Source organism: Malania oleifera, chromosome 5 (assembly GCF_029873635.1).
Source record: "Malania oleifera isolate guangnan ecotype guangnan chromosome 5, ASM2987363v1, whole genome shotgun sequence".
Taxonomy (NCBI): domain Eukaryota; kingdom Viridiplantae; phylum Streptophyta; class Magnoliopsida; order Santalales; family Ximeniaceae; genus Malania; species Malania oleifera.
Window position 1 is genome coordinate 33,158,315 of NC_080421.1, and position 21,947 is coordinate 33,180,261.

The following is a 21,947-nucleotide window of genomic DNA, read 5'->3' on the forward strand; positions in this document are numbered from 1 at the left end:
ATAATGTAATTACTTAATTTAAATGGGCCTAAATGATAGGAGTTGGAGGAACAATTTCCTTTGTTGGTTCTCTTGGAGGGCTGCCATTTCTCATGTGAGGGGATAGGTAGTTGCGGTTTGGATTTCTCAGGTTTCTACACTTCAAAAATCATTCTTTGAGTTTTTAACAGAATCTTTTAAATCCTTTCTTCATCATTTCAGATGGAAAGCTAAAGTCCCCTCTAAGATAAAGGCATTTTCTTGGTTAGTTGTTCTTGATAGTGCTAATACCAACAATATGCTGCAGAATATGAGGCTTTTGAAAAAATTATCTCCGGATGTTTGTTTCTTGTGTTTTGACAGCTCAGAGATTTTCTTTGCGTCTATTTCTGCATGACCTTTTCTCTTGGAGATCTGGAATAAGCTATTTGCTATTTTTGGGAGAATTGGGTTTTCCCAGATTCTGTGGAGAAATTACTACGTATCTCTAAAGAGTGGTGATGGTTTAGTCTCGTGGACTTGTAATTTTTGTAGTTGTCTGGGAAATTCGGATGTAACGGGATGCTCGTATCTTCTGCAAAGGGGAATTCTGTTACTTTTCTTTGTGATAGGACTCGGTGCTTGGCTTCTTTTTCATCTTTTGCAGCTGGTGGTTTTAAAGGGCTGCCTTTGTCAGGTTTTCAAAGGGATTGGATGGGAATTTTGTTCTTATTTTTTTTCTAGTCTATTTTGGTTTCTTCTTTTTATAAGAAGATCTTTTCCTCCTATTCATATATTCTTTCTTCTTCAATGAATATCTCTTTTTTTTTTTCTATTAAAAAAAATCTTTGTTTGCATATGGCCAAAGAATAGGAGAAATTACATGACGAATGCTACTTCATGCACTTCGTGGAGATGTATAAAATATTTATGGATGATCTATATCTTTCAGTATGTTGTGTTATTTTTTATGTTTCTGTAGTAGAGATAATTAGAAATATTCTGTGGTCTAACTTTAGAATTTTACTTATGCTTGTGTTTTCAAATGTGTGTGCGTGTGTTGGAGAAGTAGAAATAGAATTTATTTCTTTTTCTGATCTTTACATATTGTTCTTTGGTTCCAGGTTCATATTATTCTCTCAACACAAAATAGTTATTGTGATCTCCACTGCTACCCTTTTGTTGTTGGGTTGCTGATTGGATTCTTTGATAGGCTGTCTGCATATGGGACATCTTCTGCTGGTAACCGCTCAATTAGCTCGACAGTTGATACTGAAATCTCAAAAGCTGTGTCAGCTGTTGGGTTTCAAAGCTTTGGGTTCTCAAACTTTCGTAATGAAGGTTGTTCTGAATGGGCAAGCATCCCTTTAGATCATTTTCCATTTGTTACTGTAAAAAATTCTGGTTGGTTTGGTAACCTTGACGGTTCACTTCTTTATAACAGCTCTGACTGGAGAAAGTATTTTTATTTAATGGACACACCTAAATTCAGTCTGAGGAAGGGATCTAGATTTTTTAATACCTCACTATCGAAATCCACAACTGGTATAGAAGCATTTCTAGATTGTTGGAGTGCTGGCATCCCTAATGCATTAGTTATTGATTTGCATCTCTCAGGGATCAGAGTGCATTTTCATGATTCCTCGTGCATTGTTGGAACTGTTACATTACCTGATACTAAGTCTTTAATGTTCATCTATGAAGACAGTATCGACATATTGTGCTCTGCTGTGGGATTGAGTCTAACCTCTTCATGGTGTACCCAGAATTTCCAAGAGTTTCTATGGGGCCCATCATCACCAAACTTATCTCCTGTCTTAAATTTGCGTGTAAGAAAAGAAAATAGTAGAGTATTGGATTCTCAATTTGAAGTAAGCATTGGTGTGCAGCATGTGTGTTGCATTTTAACTCCTGAATATTTGTCCATAATTATTGGTTACTTCTCATTGTCTGATTGGAGCTCCAGTTCAAATGGTCTGACTGCCAGTGAAGTGTGTGGGGATACTAATACAGAAAATGACAGTTCCATTGTGTGCAGGTTTGAGGTATTGGATGCTAGTTTAATTTTGCCTGTGGAAAGCAATCAGCATCAGTTCCTAAAATTTGAAATTCAACAGCTGTACTGCAGTTCCTATGATTGTTTCTCTAATAAAATATTGGATGACGTTTGTCCTGAATATTTTGTTCTACTCCATGAACCTTTAGAAGAAAAATATCACTGTATAAATGTATTTGGACTGAACTTGATCCTGTCATCTCTGCTGTTCATGGATGATGGACATGGTTGCTTAACCAACTATGTAGATAGTTCTTTAGTTGCATCCTTAAATCTTGATATTTGGGTTAGAACACCATGTGAAAGTCAATTCCCTTGTAAAAGTTCTCCTTCAACATTTGTCATTGCCCGGACTGCGAACTGCCAGGTTACTGCTGATGGTAGGAACTTCTTTTTTTATGGGTCATTGTTTGCTCAAAATTTTGAGCAGCTGTAATATCCTCTTGCGTATATGAACTAATGTGTTTCTCTCTTTGCTTTCAGGTGACAACATATTTTATGGATTTGAGGCGCTACTGGATGTCATAAATCAGTTTTCCTCAGTTCCTGATCAATCTAAATGTTTCAAATCTGATGTTCTGCAGTTTCTTCAGTTAAAGAGGTCTTTAAGGGAGAATATTTCACCCATTGCCTCAAGCACAATATTCACAGAAGTTTGGTGTTATGTTGATTCGTTGCTGATAAAATTTCTTGGATTCCAAAAAGAGCCTGTTGCTCAGGCTAAAATGCGCTTTAAATGCTCTGCAAAATTGACTACTGACACACTCTTAAGCTTGGGCCTTGATTTCTCTTCCTTCGAGTTCTCTTCTTTGCCTAATTCTTTGGTATTAGCACAGTTCAACTCCACTTCCACATTCATATCAGTTCTTGAGATTTGTCTTTCAGCAACAGTTAATGGTGAAGGTGAACTTTGTGTTTCTCTTCCTTCTGCTGATATTTGGTTACATATGCCCGACTGGACCAAGGTTGTTGAGTCTATTGCTCATTCTGTGAAACAACTGACCAAGGCAGTTGATCCATTAGAAAATTCCAATGTTAGTGTTTCATTAAATTCTTTTGATTCTTCAAGTGTTCCACCTCATTTTGCACCAGAGAATAAGAAACAGGATGCTGTTGTCCGAACTGTGAGGTCTGAAAATATCAGTATTACATTTCATTTCCCTGTCTGGGTTCATGAAGAAGCTCATAGGGATTTTCACACAGCTGGAAAATGTGATGATGCAACTGAAGGAAAAGACTGTAAATTTATCTCTGTTACTTTTTACAGTAAAAATATTGAAATATTTAAGGATGCTGGAGATTTCAAACTGAAGTCCAATTCAGAAAAAATGAGCGGTGCAGTATTGGTACGTGAAAAGGAGACTTTTCAATCCTTGCCTCTTTTCCATTTATTTCAGGTTAATGTGGAGGCTGAGGTTACTAAGAATCATATGGATCCTTTGCATGTAAAAGTGGAAATTCAGTGTGATCATTCAGATTTATGGGTTTCACATCATGTATTCTACCTGTGGCATGATTTACAAATTAATTTTCTTGAGGCAGACTCTTCTCCCTTTGTATTTGGGGGTATCGTCTTTGAAGTCCTGTTAAGGAGGGTTTCTATTCTACTTAGTGGTGGAAGGGTATGTGGACATTCTTGAATGATTGGTTGATCATATGCATCTTCCTGATTATAGCAGTTCTTTTTTTTGTGTGAATATCTCTTGCCTTATATATCTACTGTAATGTTTTTCTTTTTGCTCGTCTTTACCAAAAAAGTATAAATTTTTTTTTGGGTGATTCACAGTAGTTGAATTAATTGTTAAATTAATAAGGTGATGAATTTTACCCATGTTGGTGAAGTAATGCATTATATCCTAGTGTGTAGTGTGTACCATTTTTGTCTATTTTTTTTCGGTGGAAGCTGGGCGGTTAGTGATGACATTTGAGGATAGCAGGACCTTTACTTGTGCCTAAGAGTTATAAACTTGTCTTGTAAATTTCAAATTGTTTTTATTTTTTTATTTTTGCATTGTCTTTGATTGTGAATGCGTTAATTATGCTGGTTATCCCTTTTTTTTATGAGAGTTGTACCATTGAGAAAGTGTGAATGCATTTCCTGCAACATGTATCCCAAAGAAATTGAGAGTCCTAAATATTAAGGATGTCATGCCTAGTAGGAACATATATATATATATTTGGTTATGGCATGATTCTTGTCTAGTGGGGTAACCTAGAAATCTGTTTATGTTTATTTCTTGAAAATAAAAAACCACTTCCTTTTTTCATGGCAAGCATATTTTGATTGACTTTGACTATTTTGGTATCCTGAAGATGTTTTTTCTTTCTCAATGATACTGACACAAACTGAGAAATGCTTTGTGGAAGATTTTTCTTCATTTCATTCGAATAATACACAAAACATTAGCTATATACATCAACCCTAGCAGCAGAAAAGGAAAATTAACCAGGTTATATCCGGTCCCATACTTTGTGGAAGAATTTTCTTCATTTCATTTGATTAATACACAAAACATTAGCTATATACATCAACCCTAGCAGCAGAAAAGGAAAATTAACTAGGTTATATCAAATCCCATGATTTATAGGATATTCTAACAGAATAGAAAACTAATTAAATCGGCCTAATTCTAGGAATACAGGCTGTTACAAAATTTCTTAAAATAGCTAACTATACACGTATAGAATACAAGTCATTAAACATGTTTCCCACATTCCCCCCTCAAGCTGGCAAATAGGTCTTTTCCATTCCCTGCTTGGATACAATACTTTGAAACACTGAACTACTTAACCCCTTGGTAAATACATCAGCAAGTTGGCCATGTGTAGACACATAAGGTGTACAATATCAATCTGCTAACTTTTCTTTGATGAAGAGTCTATCAATTTCAATGTGATTTGTTCGATCATGCTGTACTGGATTATGAGCTATGCTGGTTGCGGACTTATTATTTACAATAGAATCTCATCGGACCATCCCACTTAATCTTCTTGTCTTCTAAGATAATCTTCAACCAAAGTAGTTCACATACACCCTGAAATATTGCTCGGAATTCTGCCTCTGCACTAGGCCAAGCCACCACATTTTGTTTCTTACTCTTACATGTCACCAGATTTCCGCCAAGAAAGGTGTAATATCCGGAGGTCAACCTCTTGTCAACAATCAACCCAGCATAATCAGCATCCGTGTATGCCTCAAGAACTAAGCTTCCGTTCCTTTTAAACAGATACCTTTTCCTGGTGTCCCTTTGAGGTATTGTAAGACTCAGTGAGCTGCCTGTAAATGGACTTCCTTTGGGCTGTGCATAAATTGATTAATCACACTCACTGCATAAGCTATATTCGGTTGTGTGTGAGACAAATAAATGAGTCTTCCTACCAGGTGTCGGTACATTTCTTTACCTAGTGCAGCATCTTCCTCTGCCTTTCCAAGTCTAAGGTTAGGATCTATTGGAGTACTTGCTGGCTTGCACGCCATCTTGCCGATTTCTTTGAGGAGATCCGTAACATACTTATGCTGAGATATAAAAATGCCCTTTCCAGAGTGAGCCACCTCGATCCCAAGAAAATATTTCGGGCTCCCTAATGCCTTGATCTCAAACTCCTTAGCCAGACAATAACTCAAAATATGTCGTTTCTTATCATCGTCCTGAGTCATTATTATATCATCGACATAAACCAAGAGTGCTGTGACTCCCCTTAAGGTGATTGTTTAATGAGCAATGTATGATCCCCTTGGCTCTGTCTATATCCCATGGCCAAGATAACTCTTGCAAACCTTCCAAAGCATGCCTGTGGCGATTGTTTAAGACTGTTCAAGGATTTCTTCAGCCTGCACACAGTATGAGCAGCCAAATTATTCCCATAACCTGGTGGGACTTCCATATAAATTTCTTCCTCTAGCTCTCCATGCAAAAATGCATTCTTGGCATCAAACTGCTGCAAGCCCCAACCATAATTAGCTGCTAGAGACAACAAGATTCTAACAGTGTTCATCTTCACAAGTCGAGTAAAAGTCTCTAGGTAGTCATTTCCGTAGGTTTGAGTATAACCCTTGGCCACTAACATTGCCTTGTATCCCTCTATTGATCCATCTGCTCTATACTTCACAGTGTAAACCCATTTACACTGCATGGTTTTCTTTCCTACTGGCAATTTCACCAACTCCAAGGTTTTGTTTTTTTCCAACGCCTCCATCTCCATATTCATAGCTTGTTTCCATTTCTCTTTGGATAAAGCTTCGGATAAGGTGGTAGGGATGACAATGGTGTTTAAGCTAACAAGGAAGGATCTATGGGATGGTGAAAAATTTTTGAAGGACAAGAAATGTGAGAGGGTATAAAGGTTGTTTTGTGCACTCTCTAGTTCCTTTTTTAACAGCAATGGGAAGATCTTGGTCATTAACCTAAGGTTCGGTTTCAGCTTGCAATGAAGGGTTAGAAAATGTTACCTCATTCTCAGGATCAGAGTTGGAGTCTCATACTTGCACAGATCCAGGGACAGCCACCTTCCTCCTTGAAAACACTTTGCCTAATCTCACATTCTCAATAGCAGAATCAGTTTTTTTTTTTTTTTTTTCTGGTGAATTTTGGGCATGGGTTTGGACATATGATTTGTAACAGGATTTGGCTTAGGCTTAGAAACGGACTCGGACACAAGATTTGGCACAGGGGGAACAAGAAGCTGGTTTAGATACGGGAAGTGACAGCAGATCAAGTAAAACATCCCTATCCTCCCTATCTCTATCTTCCATTGTTGAACTCCCCCCACCTCGAGTGTATTCCTTAGCAACAAGACAGGCCTTTTGACGAGCCACAGGACCATCAGGATTGACTTTCACAGTGTAAACCCAGCGACATCCAACCACAAACTTACCATTGTCATGTAAAGCATTCATCACTTCAACCATAGCATCCCTCCACCTAGAATGGGCTAAAGGCTTCTGAAACAGATTCAGGAAGGGTAGTAGATGATAGAGCAGTAACAAAACAATAATAGGAGGGTGATATGTAGTCATAACAGACATAGTTGGAAATGGGATGTTGATTACATGTGTTGTTACCTTTTCGAACAGCAATAGGCAGGATCAACGTCATGGGGAGTATGATCATAAAACGAGGAAACCTAAGGCATGGTATTAGAAGCTAGAGAGGATTCTCTTTCTTGGAGCCGCTGTCGTGAATACACCTACAAATTAGGATGATCGAGATGATGAGAAGGACTCAAACTACTTGGAGACTCGGATGGTTGGTTGGGCAAGGACGCCCTCCACCAATAGTCTTTGTCTTTAAATCTTGGGTAACCATAGAATTAGGAAAAAATGTCATTGAACAATTCATGGATTTAGAAATTTTGTGAACATACATAAGATTGAAAGGAAATTTGGGAATATATAAAATTGAAGGAAGAGAAATAGAGGAATTTCCCTTGATTGCAGTGGTGGATCCATCGGCAAAAGTATCACAAAGTAAATTTGTAGGATATTGAAGAGTGGAGAAGAAGCTAGGTATACCTGTGATATGATTAGTGCGCTGGAGTCTAAGACCTAAGGACTAAGACGAGAAGTACTAGATGATAGACAAACTATGGGATTACCTATTTGGGCAAGAGATGCAATGGGAAGAGAAGCTTGTTGTGACGCTTGATACTACTGGAACTTGGAATACTCTTCCTCTAACATGGATACACTACGTTGCCCACCCTCAGCCCCAAAGGCGAGGAGTTGGTGGTGGCTGCATTGGCTGCCCCCAAAGGTATGAAGTCCGTGGTGGCTGCATAGGCAACACGTGGAGGTCTGCTGTGAAGACCCCAACACTGCTCAATAGTATGATTACTCTGTCCACAATGAGTGCACTTGTGAGGAGTATCTCAACCTCGTCCGTCTCTACCACTACAACCACTCGAACCACCTCGATAATTTTTGCAATTGTTTGGTAGAGAAGTAGAATCACCCTGTCTAGCAAAGGTTGTCCTCTTAGAGCCAAATGCAAGAGAAGGAGAATGCATGCTAAAGGAAGTGTGAAGGACACAAGAATAAACATCGGCAAATGATGGCAGCTTGGTAGTTCTAAGTATCTGTGACTGGACTTTTGAAACTCGAGTCTCAAGCCTGCTAGAACACAAAGAACTCTCATTTGCTGCCTCTACTGCATTTCACGAACGTCGGCAGTTATAGGTTGCACAACGTTAAGCTCCTCATGAATACACTTCATCTCTCCAAAATAATCTGCAATACTACTATCTCCTTGTTGTAACTAAAAGTACTCCTGGGATAAGTCATACATACGTGTAATGCGACTAGAGTATAGAAGTTCGACATTGTCCCAAATCTCCTTGCACATATCTAGATGCATGCACATCCGTGCATTCGGTGGCTCCATAGAATTCCATATGAGGGAAACAATCAAGGCATCTTCTTGAACCCTCATGTCTTTTCTCTTCTCATCAGAAGGATCATATTGGAGCAAGTGGTCAGATTTTCCTAATCCTGCTAAATAAATTCGAACAACTTTAAACCATTGAAACCATTGAACATAGTTCTTTACACCCAACTTTTGAGTCGTTTGTGGAAGCATTGTAGGAAACAAATTTTTGGGATTCATAGATTCCATCCAAACACTCACAAATCAGCAACCACACCAATGTCAAACAAGAAGAACAATCAAGACTAATCGGGACAATCACAAGCTATTTGAAGCACTGATACAACTACAAACGAGGTGGATGACTCACCGACAGATATAGCATTGCCACAGTCTCAGAACTGAACATACGAATGCTGCCACTGCTGCAAAAAACTCACAATGTAGCCTTCACAAACTCTGAACCGAGATTAATGGAATATGGCAAGTGCATGGTAAAAAAAGGTTGGAATTTTGAGCAAAAAACAGGCCCAACAGCTAGATAATATTGTCTAGAGAAGGAATCAGAACATGGCGGATAAAAAAAAACAGGAGAGAGAGAGAATGGTGGCTGGAAATTCACACCCGCCAGCGCGTGGGATCAGCACTGCTGGCATTTGGCTGGCTCGTGGTGGTGTGGGGGGCTCCTCTAGTGATGGGGTTTTGCGGGGTTGGGCTTCGGGGGGTTCTGTTTCTAGGTGTATGGTTGGTTTTGTGAAATAATACCCATGGAGATGGATCTGGTGGGAACAGGCGTGAGAATGGTTTTTCCAGCAATGGCTGAGGATAATAGGGTTTAGGTTGGATCATGCTCTGATACCATGTTAAGATTTGATTGAAATGAGTGACCTAACTTGAAGATAGGTCTCTCCCTTTATTTATAATATAGATTAAATACATTCTAATGACAATAATACCCTTACTAACTCTCACTAGTTAACATACTATCGCAATTAATAATAATAATAATACTAAAATACATAAATAACCTCTAACACCTTCCTCATCAATTTCATAGGTATGCTTAAAGGTAGCAAACTAAAAAGGTAGCGAATGGTTTTTTTCCCCCATATGAACAGTATATTTTCCTCAATTCTGAATTAGATTGTTTTGAAAACCCTTGCTTGCCTTTTTATCTTTCTTCCCTTTGATGATTGGTTCATGCCCGCATCTGCTGTAAAGGTCACTTTTGGAATATTAAGAATTTTAATAACAGACTTATATTGAGATGGGTGAAGTGATTATCTTTTAAAGAAAGTGAAGTTCACAATTTGAGATGCATAATATGCCAATCTAAATGTCTAATGACTAGGGAGTCCGTAGTTTAGTAGTTCTAGAATTAAAGATGAGGTACTGTACATTGATTTATTTTTAGAAAATAATATGGAAATTTGACTTGTCAATGCACTTCAATATTTTTGTTTTCTTATTGATCACCTGATGTGTAAATATCAGCTTTATGTGAGCATACTTTATATATGTGTGTGTTTTACGATATCCCTTTGCTTTTGTTAGTGGTCTTGTAGTGGACCTCTTTTTCAAGTTCTTATGAAGGATGTCCTCCTGCATGCCAATGTTGCCGAGAACAGCGTGGATGGCTCAATCACTGGTGACCTCCAAGCAAACTACAATAATATTCACAATGTAAATAATATATTGAGAACAATCGGTTCTACTATTTTTTCCCTAGCATAAATTGTGCACTAATAGCTGCTTTTCTTCTAACAATGTTTGAAGGTCTCATGGGAGCCTTTTATCGAGCCTTGGCAATTTCATATCACTGTAGTTCGAAAAGATGAGATGGGTGCCCTAGTGGATGATTTCGTCATGACAGATATCCAACTGAAATCAATTGGGCAGCTTAATTTAAACATTACAGAATCACTCATTGAGGTATACAATGATATATAACATGCTGGGCTTCACATATCATCTCCTGCTTGGATGAATTGTTAAATTTGTGGTTCGTCCTTGTATATATGTTAAATTCATTATATTAGATTAATCAATCAAATGCATGGTAATCTTCTTCCAGATTTCTAAAAAAAATTGGCATTTTTTTTTTTAGGGAATTGTAAGCCCTATACCATCATTTACAGGTTCGATATCATCAGTGTATGAACTGTCATCTCGGCTGTTTCTTGGGAAGGCATTCTACCTTCCTCAAGTGCTATATAGAAATCATTTTAGATGCAATTGGCATCTGAATGTCAAGAGCTATTCTAGCTGCAGAAACAGTCACAATGGGTTAATGTCAGCTTTTCTCTAATTTATGTCATAGTTCATGCTACTGCTGGATGCTTGTTTATAAGCTTCTGCAATAATTTAGTTTTAATTTTTTTTTTGTTGCAGTGTGTTTTGATAACATTTGAGATGGGTTATTATCAGCTTTTCTCTAATTTATGTCATTGTTCATGCTACAGCTGGATGCTTGTTTATAAACTTCTGCAATAATTTACTTTTTAATTTTGTTTGTTGCAGTGTGTTTTTATGACAATTGAGATGATTAAGGACACGTGGGGTCTGATGCAACCATATGATCTTCCTGAACACTACATGTTTTACGAGTGTCCCTACACTGATACAGCTGCAGGAAGATATGCACCCTATATGCTAAAAAATTTAACCTCTGTTCCACTGTTATATCATGTTTATCAAGGGATAGTTAATCGTGAGGGGATAGATGTCTCAGACGTCAAAGATAAGAATTATGTGCAGCCTGGTGGTTGTGTTCCAATTTTTATCAATGAAGCACCCGAAGAACAGCTTTTTCATTACAGGCCTCTCCATTCTTCTAATAGACTTCATGAGCAGGAATCAAAAGGGGTTGCTCGTCATTTTATTACCATTCAACTGGATGGAATGTCTCTGCCTTCAGCTCCCCTTTCAATGGATCTTGTGAAATTGACTTACTTTGAGGTTGATTTTTTTGGGAATTACAAATATTGCACTGAAGAGAGTAGACTTCATACCAACAGTGGCATTGTGGTTCCTGTTGTGTTTGATGTTTCAGTGCAACGCCATTGCAAGTTAATACAGTTATACTCAACGGTATTGGGCACTTTATTAATGTCATTGAGTTTTATTGCTAGCAATCTGCTTCTGTTTTTTATTCACATTTTTTCTGTTCTATTTGCTGAGCTACATTTTGTACACTCCTAGGTTGTACTTATGAATGCAACATCAATGCCATTGGAATTGTGGATTGACATACCATTTGGTGTATCTGCAAAGGTATGAAGGAGGAAATTAAATATACATCTAGCCAACTAGGCATATTTTCACCTATCAATCTCATTGTACCTTACCTCTTGCTTGATTTACTTTGTCAGAAATACGGCCCGATACATCCTGGTCAAGAGTTGCCACTGCCTCTTCATTTTTCTAGAGCTGATCGTGTGAGGTGGTGTCCAATGGGAGATTCATACCTTTGTAGTGAGGCATATGATCTCTCAAGCCTTATTTCTCAGGAGAGCAAAATTGGAAATTTTAAATCCTTTGTTTGCTACCCTTCTCGTGTAAGTGGTCACCCATTACATTGCTGTTTATCAGTTAGAAATATCAGATTACATTCTTCTGGTCATCCAGAAGCTTGTTCTTCTCTGCATATGAAAGGTGAGCTATCGGTTGAGAACTCTGGTCAAGTATTGCACAATCTGGATGAATCAAAGATGCGTTTTCTTCACCAAGTGACCATAAGCACTCCATTGGTAGTGAATAACTACCTTCCTACAGAAGTTTCAGTGAGCATATGTACTGTCGGGAGTGATCTAATTACTTGCACCAACCTTTCAGAGGTTTGTTTTGTGTTTATTTTTTCCTGACCTTATCTGTCTTTTTATTGAATTTGGAGGTTTTCTTCTTCTTCTTCTTCTTCTTTGAGGGGCATAACTTTTGATTTATGTTAATTTTTTATTTATTTTCCCAGATGGGTACGTCCTTTCATCATATTGATCCTTCACATGACCTACAACTGGAGATCAATATGCATGGATTCAAACCACTGGATTTGAAGTTCCCTCGAAGAGAAACATTTACTACAATGGCTAAGTTAAATGGAACTAAGTTCTCACTGTCTGAAACTGCGAGATTTATTCCATGCTTGTCAAGTGGTAGCTTTTCTTTTGCTGTTAAATTCCCTCTTGAACGTACTGTATGTTTGATAATATTTCTTAGTTATTTGTGTCTTTTTCTAGGTCCACTTTATGTTTCAGTGGAGAAGATGATGGATGCTTTTTCTGGTGCCAGGGAGCTCTTCATTTTTGTTCATTTTCTCTTGTATAATTGCACTGGCTTTTCACTCTTGATCTCAGAATCTTCTGATGAAATGACAGGAGTGACCTGTTCTATTCCTCCTTGTCATGTATTGGTTGAAGACCATGCTCTGCACAAGAAAGATGGTCTAAGCCTGCTATCTACCAGCCAAAATGCCTGTCCGCATAATCAGACGAAATCTGTTTCTGAAGATCATGGTGTCTCAACTGGGACAATTGTTAGGTCTGGGAGATTTCTAAGAAAATCTTCAATTTCAACTAATTCTCCCCTTCGAAATTCTCATGAGCAGTCAAATAACAATTACTCAGACCATCACAAGGATATTTTAGAAAATCTTAAGAATGGATCTCCAAATGATCAATTTTGTTCAAGGGATGCAAACATTGTTGGCTATGAGCATGGAAACGTTAGGCCGTACATGTATTCTCCTAAGCCTCTTTCCTCTACCGGTGAACTTGTTGTTAGGGTACGTAGGTGCCTGCACGAAAGCGTGGAAGAAACCCTACCAAATCCTTTATGGTCAAGTCCATTCCCTCTTGTTCCAGCTAGTGGTTCAATGGCCGTTCTTGTTCCTCAGCTGTCATCGAGTGCTTCCTTTGTGATTTCTGTGACATCTAGTGCAGTTTCTGGACTACTTGTTCGGAGGACAAATGCCATTACTTTCCAGCCCAGGTGACATAGATGAGCTTATTTCATCAGCCAACGCCATTTCTTAATTTTTTCTGTTCCTGTTGTGTTTATTTTTCTTAATTTTGCAGGTATATCATCAGCAATGCCTGCAGCAAGGACTTATTTTATAAGCAGAAGGGAACCAGTCATAATGTCCATCTGAAGAGGGGAGATCACGCACATCTCCATTGGACAGATACAACCAGGTACTCTGCATTTTATCTGTCATATTATTGCTGAACCCACATTTGGAGCATCTTAAAAAGAAAGAAAATATATATTTACTGAAAAAAGGTACTTAAAAGTTAAAATTAAGTACTTGTATAAAAAAGAGGTGGTTGGTTTGTACAGCAATAAGTACTTATTAGAGAAAGTACTTTTTAAAACCACTTTTTTTGGGGAAAAGGTGTAATTCTCAAGAAGTTTTCTGGGACTACTTCTTGGGCCCTTATAAGTATTTATTATTGGACAAGGGCATCGACATTTTTGTAATATTGAGCAACTTTTGGGCAGAATTGGGATTTTGCTTCTTCCTTCTCTTATTCCCCCTGCTCTCTCTCCAGCTGCTCTACTCTCCCCTCTCTCAGTCTGCTCCAGTACAGTCGCCTCCTCCCCTGCTCATCATCTTCCTCCTCTTCCTCCACTGCCATGATTGCCTCCTTTGCCCCTGACAGACTCCACTTCCCCTTCCCCTTCCTCTCTCCTCCTCCTTCTCCTCCACTGCCCCCGATGCTTCCACTGCCTCCACCTTTGCCTTCACCTTCGCATTCGCCGGCCTCCACCTCCTCCACCACTGTGGCATCCTTCTTTTCCTTCTTCTCCTCCTCCACCACAATCAATTCCCCAATTGCAAGGTTTGTGTTTTCCTTTCTTAAGAAATCAGATTTGCCCATTTATAATAATCAAAGTAATTAAATTTTGTTAATTAATTACATATGATTACAAAATTGTAAAATTGATTACAAACTTCCAACACTAGTTAAGAAATTCCTGCACTAAATTATCCACTGTAGTATTGAAATTCCAGCACTAATTACTGCTAATTAATATGGATGCTAATATCCTTCTTTGTTAAGAAATTCCTTGATCCACCTTGTTAATTACAGTTAATTAACATAAAAAACAAATATTAACATTTTTTGTTCAAGTACTATGTACATTTTTAATTAACAATATGCAAAAATTATCTTTTGAAATTTTAATTCAAAATATTAATTAAAAATGTTTATTAGCATAATTGAATAATCAAATATGATTTTTTGTGTTATAATTTTCAAGTTGAAAATTAATGTTAATATTATTATAGTAATTTATACAGCCCTTAAGAAAAGTGGTTATCCTAATATTGATTAAAATTGTTATTTCATTTTTCAATTAGAATGTTAATTATTCTGTCAATTGGAAAATATTAAAATTTTAATTAAAAATATTAATTAGCATAAATAATAATGATTTTTTTATTTATATGTTGAAATTTAGTAATGATATTATCATAATAATACTCATATGGTGCTTATAATACAAGTAACTATCCAAACACTACTTATTTTATAAGCTTCTGTAGTCGGTACTTATTTTTAGACACAACCAAACAGTACTACTATATCAGTCAGTACTTTTTCAATTAGAACTTATTATCTGTACTTTTCCACATAAGTAACTTTTTTTAGGAAAGTACATTTTCATAAGTGGTTCGGATTCCAAATGATCCCCAAGACATCCAAATGTCTAATATGAATGTGGAATGACCACATGTGCTTGATAAAATTGGTACCTCTCTCTTCTCCTAGTGTGTGGCAAGGTTCCCAGAAAATAATTTTTTTAGTGATATTACATGGATCTCCCGTGAAATTTGAAAAGTTACAATGTCGTCCCATGAGTTTGCCCGTCATTATCATGTGCTCTCTCTCCCATATATGACTGTCAAATGTGATGTCGGGAAATTGTTGACCTAAGTTGGATGATTTTATCCTTTAGAGACCAATCAATTGATAGATTGTTCTCTTCATCTCCTCCTCCTCCCCCCCCCCCCCCCCTTCCTTCCTTAGGGGTAGGGGGAGTCAACTAATCCTTATCACTAGGAGTTTCCTATTTCAAGAAATTAAATTGAGAAAATAAACTTTATATTTCACAAAAATTAAATTGAGGAAGTAAATACACACACACACACATCAAGTAAAGAACCAAACTACACTGCCCAAGAAACTCAATTTTTGTGCACAGAAACTAGATTGTTATGGTGATTTTTAAAACACAGAAACTATAATCAAGAACTATGGTTTTACATCCTGTTGGTAGTAATCACCGAATTTAGGGTCATTTCAACTTACCATCCTGGCCTTTTAAATGTGTGACTAATCCTCCCTAATGGTTTGAGTACATTTCAGTTTGCCTCCCTAACTTTAAAAAGAAAATGTCACCAAACCCTCATGAAATTTTTGATAAAATAAAATATTCAAAATTGTCCAAATTACAAGAGAGGAAAATGCAAAACATGCACGCCTTTTAATTTTTTCAAGATGTATAACCTGTGAAGTTTCATTTTTTTGTTATTTTGTAATTTGTTGAGATTGTTAGATGAAAATAGGAAAGTTTTGCTTTTGCAGATTCAACTGCTTAGTAGATAGCATCTTTTTTTTTTTTTTTTTGAGATAATAAAAGAAGGTATATTAAATAGAGAAAGAAATTACAACAAAAGAGGACAAGAAGTCAATCACAAAAAATGAAATAAAAAATAAAATAAAATTAACAATTAAACAAGGAACCCCCTCTTCAATTGTTTTGTTTCATAGTTCATTGAACGCTTCAAGTTAGCTAGCTCTCTTTGACCCTTTTAAGCTCTATTTTTACACACATCAAGACACTTCATTTCCCCCAGGATCACAAAACTTTAAATCCAATTTATCCATGAGATCTTGAACTTCAGAATCCTTCTCAAAATCTCCTTCACTGGAAATCCATCTTTGCGCTGCAGCTCATAAACCAAATTGTTATTTTCAAATGTAGAGACCCGCTCCAATCCTTCCAAAGGGTATGGGTGTACACGTATGATAAGTCCCCTAAACCATCACTGGAGCCAGAAACATATCCATATTGTTCCCTAATTTCATTCAATAGTAAACCCCCACCATGATCAAACTCACTTAGACCATTGCTTCCATAATCTGATAAATCCCCCAATTTCAATACCTCCTTTCCTTTGCTTACCCAATCACAAGGATTGTCTGTCTTTTTCTTAGCATTTATGTCTTCCATAATAACTATTTCTCCTTCTAAATTCCTCTTTAAAATCTTTGGCACTACCTCACCAGAGTGCTCTCTTTTTTCAAACAATTTTTTCTTATTCACACCCATTTGCACAATCTTTCGATGAGTATAAACCTTGGGACCCTTAGATCCATTTGCCTTAAGGTCTGAGGCATCAGTTATCCTATGCAAAACACCATCACCATCATAAACCTTTGCTGCAGCATAGCACATGGCATCATTATCAAAGACTTCTTAGTTTAATGGAATTTGAAGTTGAATAGTGTCTCTGTGCATGTTATCATGGAGACGAGCACCATTTAGGAGTTAGGACATCTTGGACACAGAAGGTTTTTTGGGCGAAGAGATATGGTTTAAACTGCAATATAAATACTTTTAGTTCAAATAGGGAACTTGAAAATTTGGATACAGAACCTGAAATATGTATATATGGCATTATGCATGTTTTTTATATTAGTTTGGATGTGTGAGTTGACTATTTCACTTGAATCCCAACCACAGTAAAGGTTAATGATACATTAAAAAGTTGAGGATGTAAGTAGTCATGACCCTCATTAAATGACCTTAAACCACAGGAAGTAAAGTGTAATCACCCCTATTCCCCCCTCCTCCCCTTCCTTTCTCTCTCACACACCTCAAAATTTTCTTTTTCTTGTATTCATCTTCCAAAAAAATTGAATAGGTGTTCTTTTGGAATTGATATAATTGGAAGGAGAAGAAAGCGAAGAGGCAGAAAGAGAATGGGGGTGCTGCTTGTGTCTTTCCATGTATGCAATCCTCCCCCCCCCCCCCCCCCCCTCTCCCTCTCTCTTCTACAAATGTAGGATCTGATGGTTCTATTTGCCTTCTGGAAGTGCCATAATCATAACTCCACAATTCTCTACTTCTTCCTTTTCTCACAGCCCAACTTGTTACCAATGTGCACTGCCTCCAGCTTCTCCATTGTCCTGTTCAAGAACCAAAGAACCCATTTTCACACTTTACCTGCAGCTAGGTGACCATATGTGATGACAACGTTCACATAAACACTCACACAACCAAATAGAATACATGGAACTACTAATTTGATGCCTTTCTATCATAAAAGTTCAACGAAATCCAGAACTATAATCTCAAATAGTGTTAAAATCCATGAACAATTGAAACAACACACTAAAGTGGTTGCAGTACAGGCTATATTATGTGACTCAAATTATTGAACAATTAAGAAAATGCATATTTGGAGAATGAATGCTTCTGAAATGAGGATGTTGATTTATATGAGTGACGTACAAGAAAAGATTAAGATAAGAGCGCTTTTGTGAGAAGTAATGAGAGTGCCAAATCTAACACCCTATTGTTGTAACTACTCTTTATCATCCTCTAGTTGTCTGTTCCTGCTATTGATGATGTTGATCTTCCCATTGCTGTTATAGGAGTTAAAATGTTGTGCTCAGGATCCCATCTCTGATTGTAATCATATATCTCCTTGTCACCGTCAAGTCATTATTTTTTTCCCTTGTTTCTTGTAGTTCTCAGCCTGTCCTATCCCATATGCACAATCTTTCTAAACTTATTAAACAATTCCTTGGATGTTGTAAACCATAAATTGCTTTTTGTAATGGACAAACCTTATTTGACCCACTTCCCCCATGTGCATAAACAATGTATTCTAATGGTTGCTTCAGGTGCACCATGTTATAAAACTGAAAGACCTACACGATTTTAAGATTGATGTTATTGATAGAAGATAGAAGAGGGGAAGGAAAAGTGATGAGAAATAGTTATGGCCTCAGAGAGTGTAAAGACAGAATAGTCTCTCAGACTTGTCTCATGTTTTATTTGAAATATTTTCCATGATAAAAATACCCCCAAACACAATGAACTGTAAAATTCTAAAACATAACCTGCTGTTACTGTTAACCCTCCCCATCGAGCTGGAGGTGTTTAAATACAGCTAATCCCAGGTTGTCACATCAATTAGGAAATGCAGGTTTATGCAAGGCCTTCTTAAATAAATCACCTAGTGGATTACATGAGTTAACATGTATGATGACCACCATATTCCTTTTTTATATATAAAAAATGAATTCAGTAAATTAGAAAGAATAGAAAAAAAGGTGAATCATAAATCCTCCTAAACAAAAAGGCAAAAAGACAGAAAAAAAAAAGTAAGAACAACAATCAAACTGATATGGTTAGCCAATCCCGTTGAATATAAAGAATAAGAATAACAATAAAACTAAAAAGGCTAGCCAAGCCCGTAGAATATAAGAGAACCTCACTCCTTTTAAAAAACCAGCAAAAGCACCCTAATCTTCTTCATCACAGCATTTCTTACAGTGGCAGTCAACTTCAATGTGCTTTGTCTTCTCATGAAACACAATATACATTCTTGATGCTGCCTTTATTGCTAATGAGGTTGTCGACTCAAATCATAACAGTAGGAGAGCTGATATGCGAAAAGTTGATATGCACTATGGAGAAAGCTTTTGACCAAATATGCTGGGATCTTATTATTTTTGTCTTAGAAAAATGGCTTTAGCAAAGATGGTGCAACTAGATAAAAAAATTGCATATCCATTCTAAGAGAAGTTGTACTAAATTCTTAAGGTATTAGGTGCTGGACCCACAACGTATATCAAGCTAGGCTAGCTAGCCAATACTACTGCTCAAGTGTGACCATCTTGTGGCCAATACCTCCTAGAACCTGATACCCTGTTATGCAACCCCTACACCAAAAAGCTTAAGCTGTTAGGAGGTGAACCAACATTACATATCAAGCTATCCAACAACAGTGTATATTTTAACAGTTGTTGAGTCCTCAAGATTCCAGTAACTCTTGTGTACATACAATATCTGCTGTCCTTTTTTTTTTTTTTTTTCAGAAACGCCTTGATCATTCCCTTCTTTCTAGAATCACTCAGTCCCAATACATTCTAATAAATAAATTTTAAGGCTTCCTTGGCAAACTGTAAGTTCCCTCCCTCAACTCAATTCAGCTTTCCCTTTTGTTTTCCTCCTTTCATAATTGACAAAGAATCTTAATCTCTTCAATTCTCTGCTCATATTGTCTCACTGTTGTCACCAGTGGCTCCATTCTTCCACCACAAGTTCTTTTCTTCTTTCCTTTTCTCTTCATTTCTTCAAAGACAAAATATGTTCGCTGTTCAAAACCATTGAAAGAAGCCCCAATAAACTTGCTGTCTTACCTTTTCACAGCACCCAAGTTGGAACCTGCTCCTAGAAATCTTTGGTATTTGATCCATTATCTAGATTGATTCCTGGATAGACAACCTCAATCAGGCTGCAATCAATGAGGACTACATTTCCTGTATTTTCTGGACTTTCTTTCAAAAACTGCTTTCACAGGGATTAATACTGGAGAACTGTTTTGGGGATCCCATTCAATCTCTTCCTCTTTGTAAGATTCTGATTGGGTTCCATCTGATAGCTCTCATTTTGGTCATTTTCAGCCTTCTTATCTCTCTCTTGTCAATCCCCATTGTTTGACGTCAACCCTCCAGTTGGAACAGGCCCAAAGGTTTTGAATAACTTGGGCTGTCGACCTGCTTCCATTTTTGGTCTGTACTTTGAAAACTTGCTAAACGGGCTGGCTTTAATAGTTGAACTAGAGGCCTAGCCTGCTTAAATTTTAAATTCATTCAGAGCCAACGAACACTAAAATGGAACGCATCTGCCTTTGGCTCTTTGCTTCTGAAACTGAATTAAAAGAAGTATTATCCATCTGTTTCTCACTCCCCTGATCACTACACATGTGCTTGAATTATGTACCATCACTCCTCTCCCTTCCCTGGAGGCTTCTTCTCAATCTTATCTCCCAAAAGTTTCTGCTGTCCTTGCTGGTTATCATGGAAACCAATGAGAAAGTTGCACTCACAATTAGGGCAATTTTCGCTCAACTCCAAAGAACTGGTGAACCACTAACATTTGATCCATTCAGATTTTCTTCCAAGGGTTTTTGTTCAGTCCTCCCATCAACTGTAAGAGATTGACACAAAAGGGGTGCAGAGCTCCTTTAAACACCCAAAAATTCTCAACCAGTTGTTTGCCATGATTCCTTCTGGAAAACTGTGACAATTAGCATCCTTCCATGGTCACTAATCTTCACCTCAAATGGTAAGATTTCATAGTTGTTCCTCTTCCTCCAAAACCAAAAAATCTCTAACTTCTACGACCAAAACTCATCCCATGCTTTTAGTGGCCGACTGCTCTTCCAACCCAATATACAGTGAGATCCAACATTTCTTACTGTTCTTTGTTACTTACAAAGCACCAATTCAAAGGATTTGCCTCAAGGCAAAGACTTGCTTCTCTTCAACTCCCATTATTTGATAGAGTATTTTTTGAGGCTTTGTTAACACAAAAGTGAAGATTCTCAAGGGACATATCATTACTCCTCTCATTTCTACTCCACAATAAAACAGTGTGGCTGAATGAAAGAATCAACATTTTTTCTATTATACTTAATTGGACTCCCTTTGATGCCCCTTCGCCTTATCAATAAATTGCTTCATTTCTGATAAAAAAAATGTATAATACTCTTTTGACATTATGGCTTCTTTAGGATAGAATTGAGTTTATGTTGCCTTTTTGGGCTTTGTCTTCTAGTTGTTTTAAGGGTATTTTTTTTCCAACTTCCAGAGAGATTGTATGGCATCACTACCCTAAGGCACTTTTCGCCTTTCTTCTTTATTTTTGTTTGTAGTTTTTTACATGTCTAATTTAGGATGACACTTAACCCATTTTGTCTTCTTTTTTTTTTTTTTAATGAAATTCTTTATATATATATATATATATATATATATAATAAAATAAAAAACAAAAAAAGGAATCAATTTAATGTTTTAATGCTTTGCCATCATATATTAGGGCTTCAATTTTTTTGTTCTCATTTATTTATTTATTTTGGGCCAGGGGGCATGAGAGGGGGTTTGAAGTGAGGGAAAAGTAAAGGAATAAAAACTTGCGTATTATGCTTGATATCACACATAAGATGGAAAATATGTAATAGCACAACTGTAGGACTAAGTAATTTACTAAGAGACAAAATTTTGGAGCTGTCAATATAGAGACATATTTGTAGATGGACAACCAACACCAATAGAATAAATAAGATTTACTTTACCTTAGCAGATGTTACTCAGGATAAAGATGGCACAGGTTGGATCTTGAATAACATAGTAGAGATCGACCATATGATAAGCCCCCAGTGCCCAGTTGAAAATCCATAGTACAAAAAAGGATAGTAGACACACCAATACCTAATATGGTAAGGGTAGCATTAGATAAACACATAGCTTGAGCGAACAATAATCAAG

General features: G+C 37.1%; 1 protein-coding gene across 3 annotated transcripts in view; it reads left to right on the top strand.

Annotated features, from left to right (window-relative positions):
* LOC131156193 (uncharacterized) overlaps nt 1–21,947 on the top strand; it is a 187,160-nt gene that overhangs the window by 125,659 nt on the left and 39,554 nt on the right. For all 3 annotated transcript variants that reach the window (XM_058109692.1, XM_058109694.1, XM_058109693.1), the window contains 10 exons: nt 1,083–2,394; nt 2,498–3,636; nt 9,931–10,059; nt 10,153–10,308; nt 10,897–11,466; nt 11,578–11,649; nt 11,748–12,212; nt 12,344–12,527; nt 12,612–13,362; nt 13,449–13,565. In XM_058109692.1, coding sequence (XP_057965675.1) covers nt 1,083–2,394; nt 2,498–3,636; nt 9,931–10,059; nt 10,153–10,308; nt 10,897–11,466; nt 11,578–11,649; nt 11,748–12,212; nt 12,344–12,527; nt 12,612–13,362; nt 13,449–13,565 — 4,895 coding nt within the window. The remainder of the gene's footprint in view (nt 1–1,082; nt 2,395–2,497; nt 3,637–9,930; nt 10,060–10,152; nt 10,309–10,896; nt 11,467–11,577; nt 11,650–11,747; nt 12,213–12,343; nt 12,528–12,611; nt 13,363–13,448; nt 13,566–21,947) is intronic.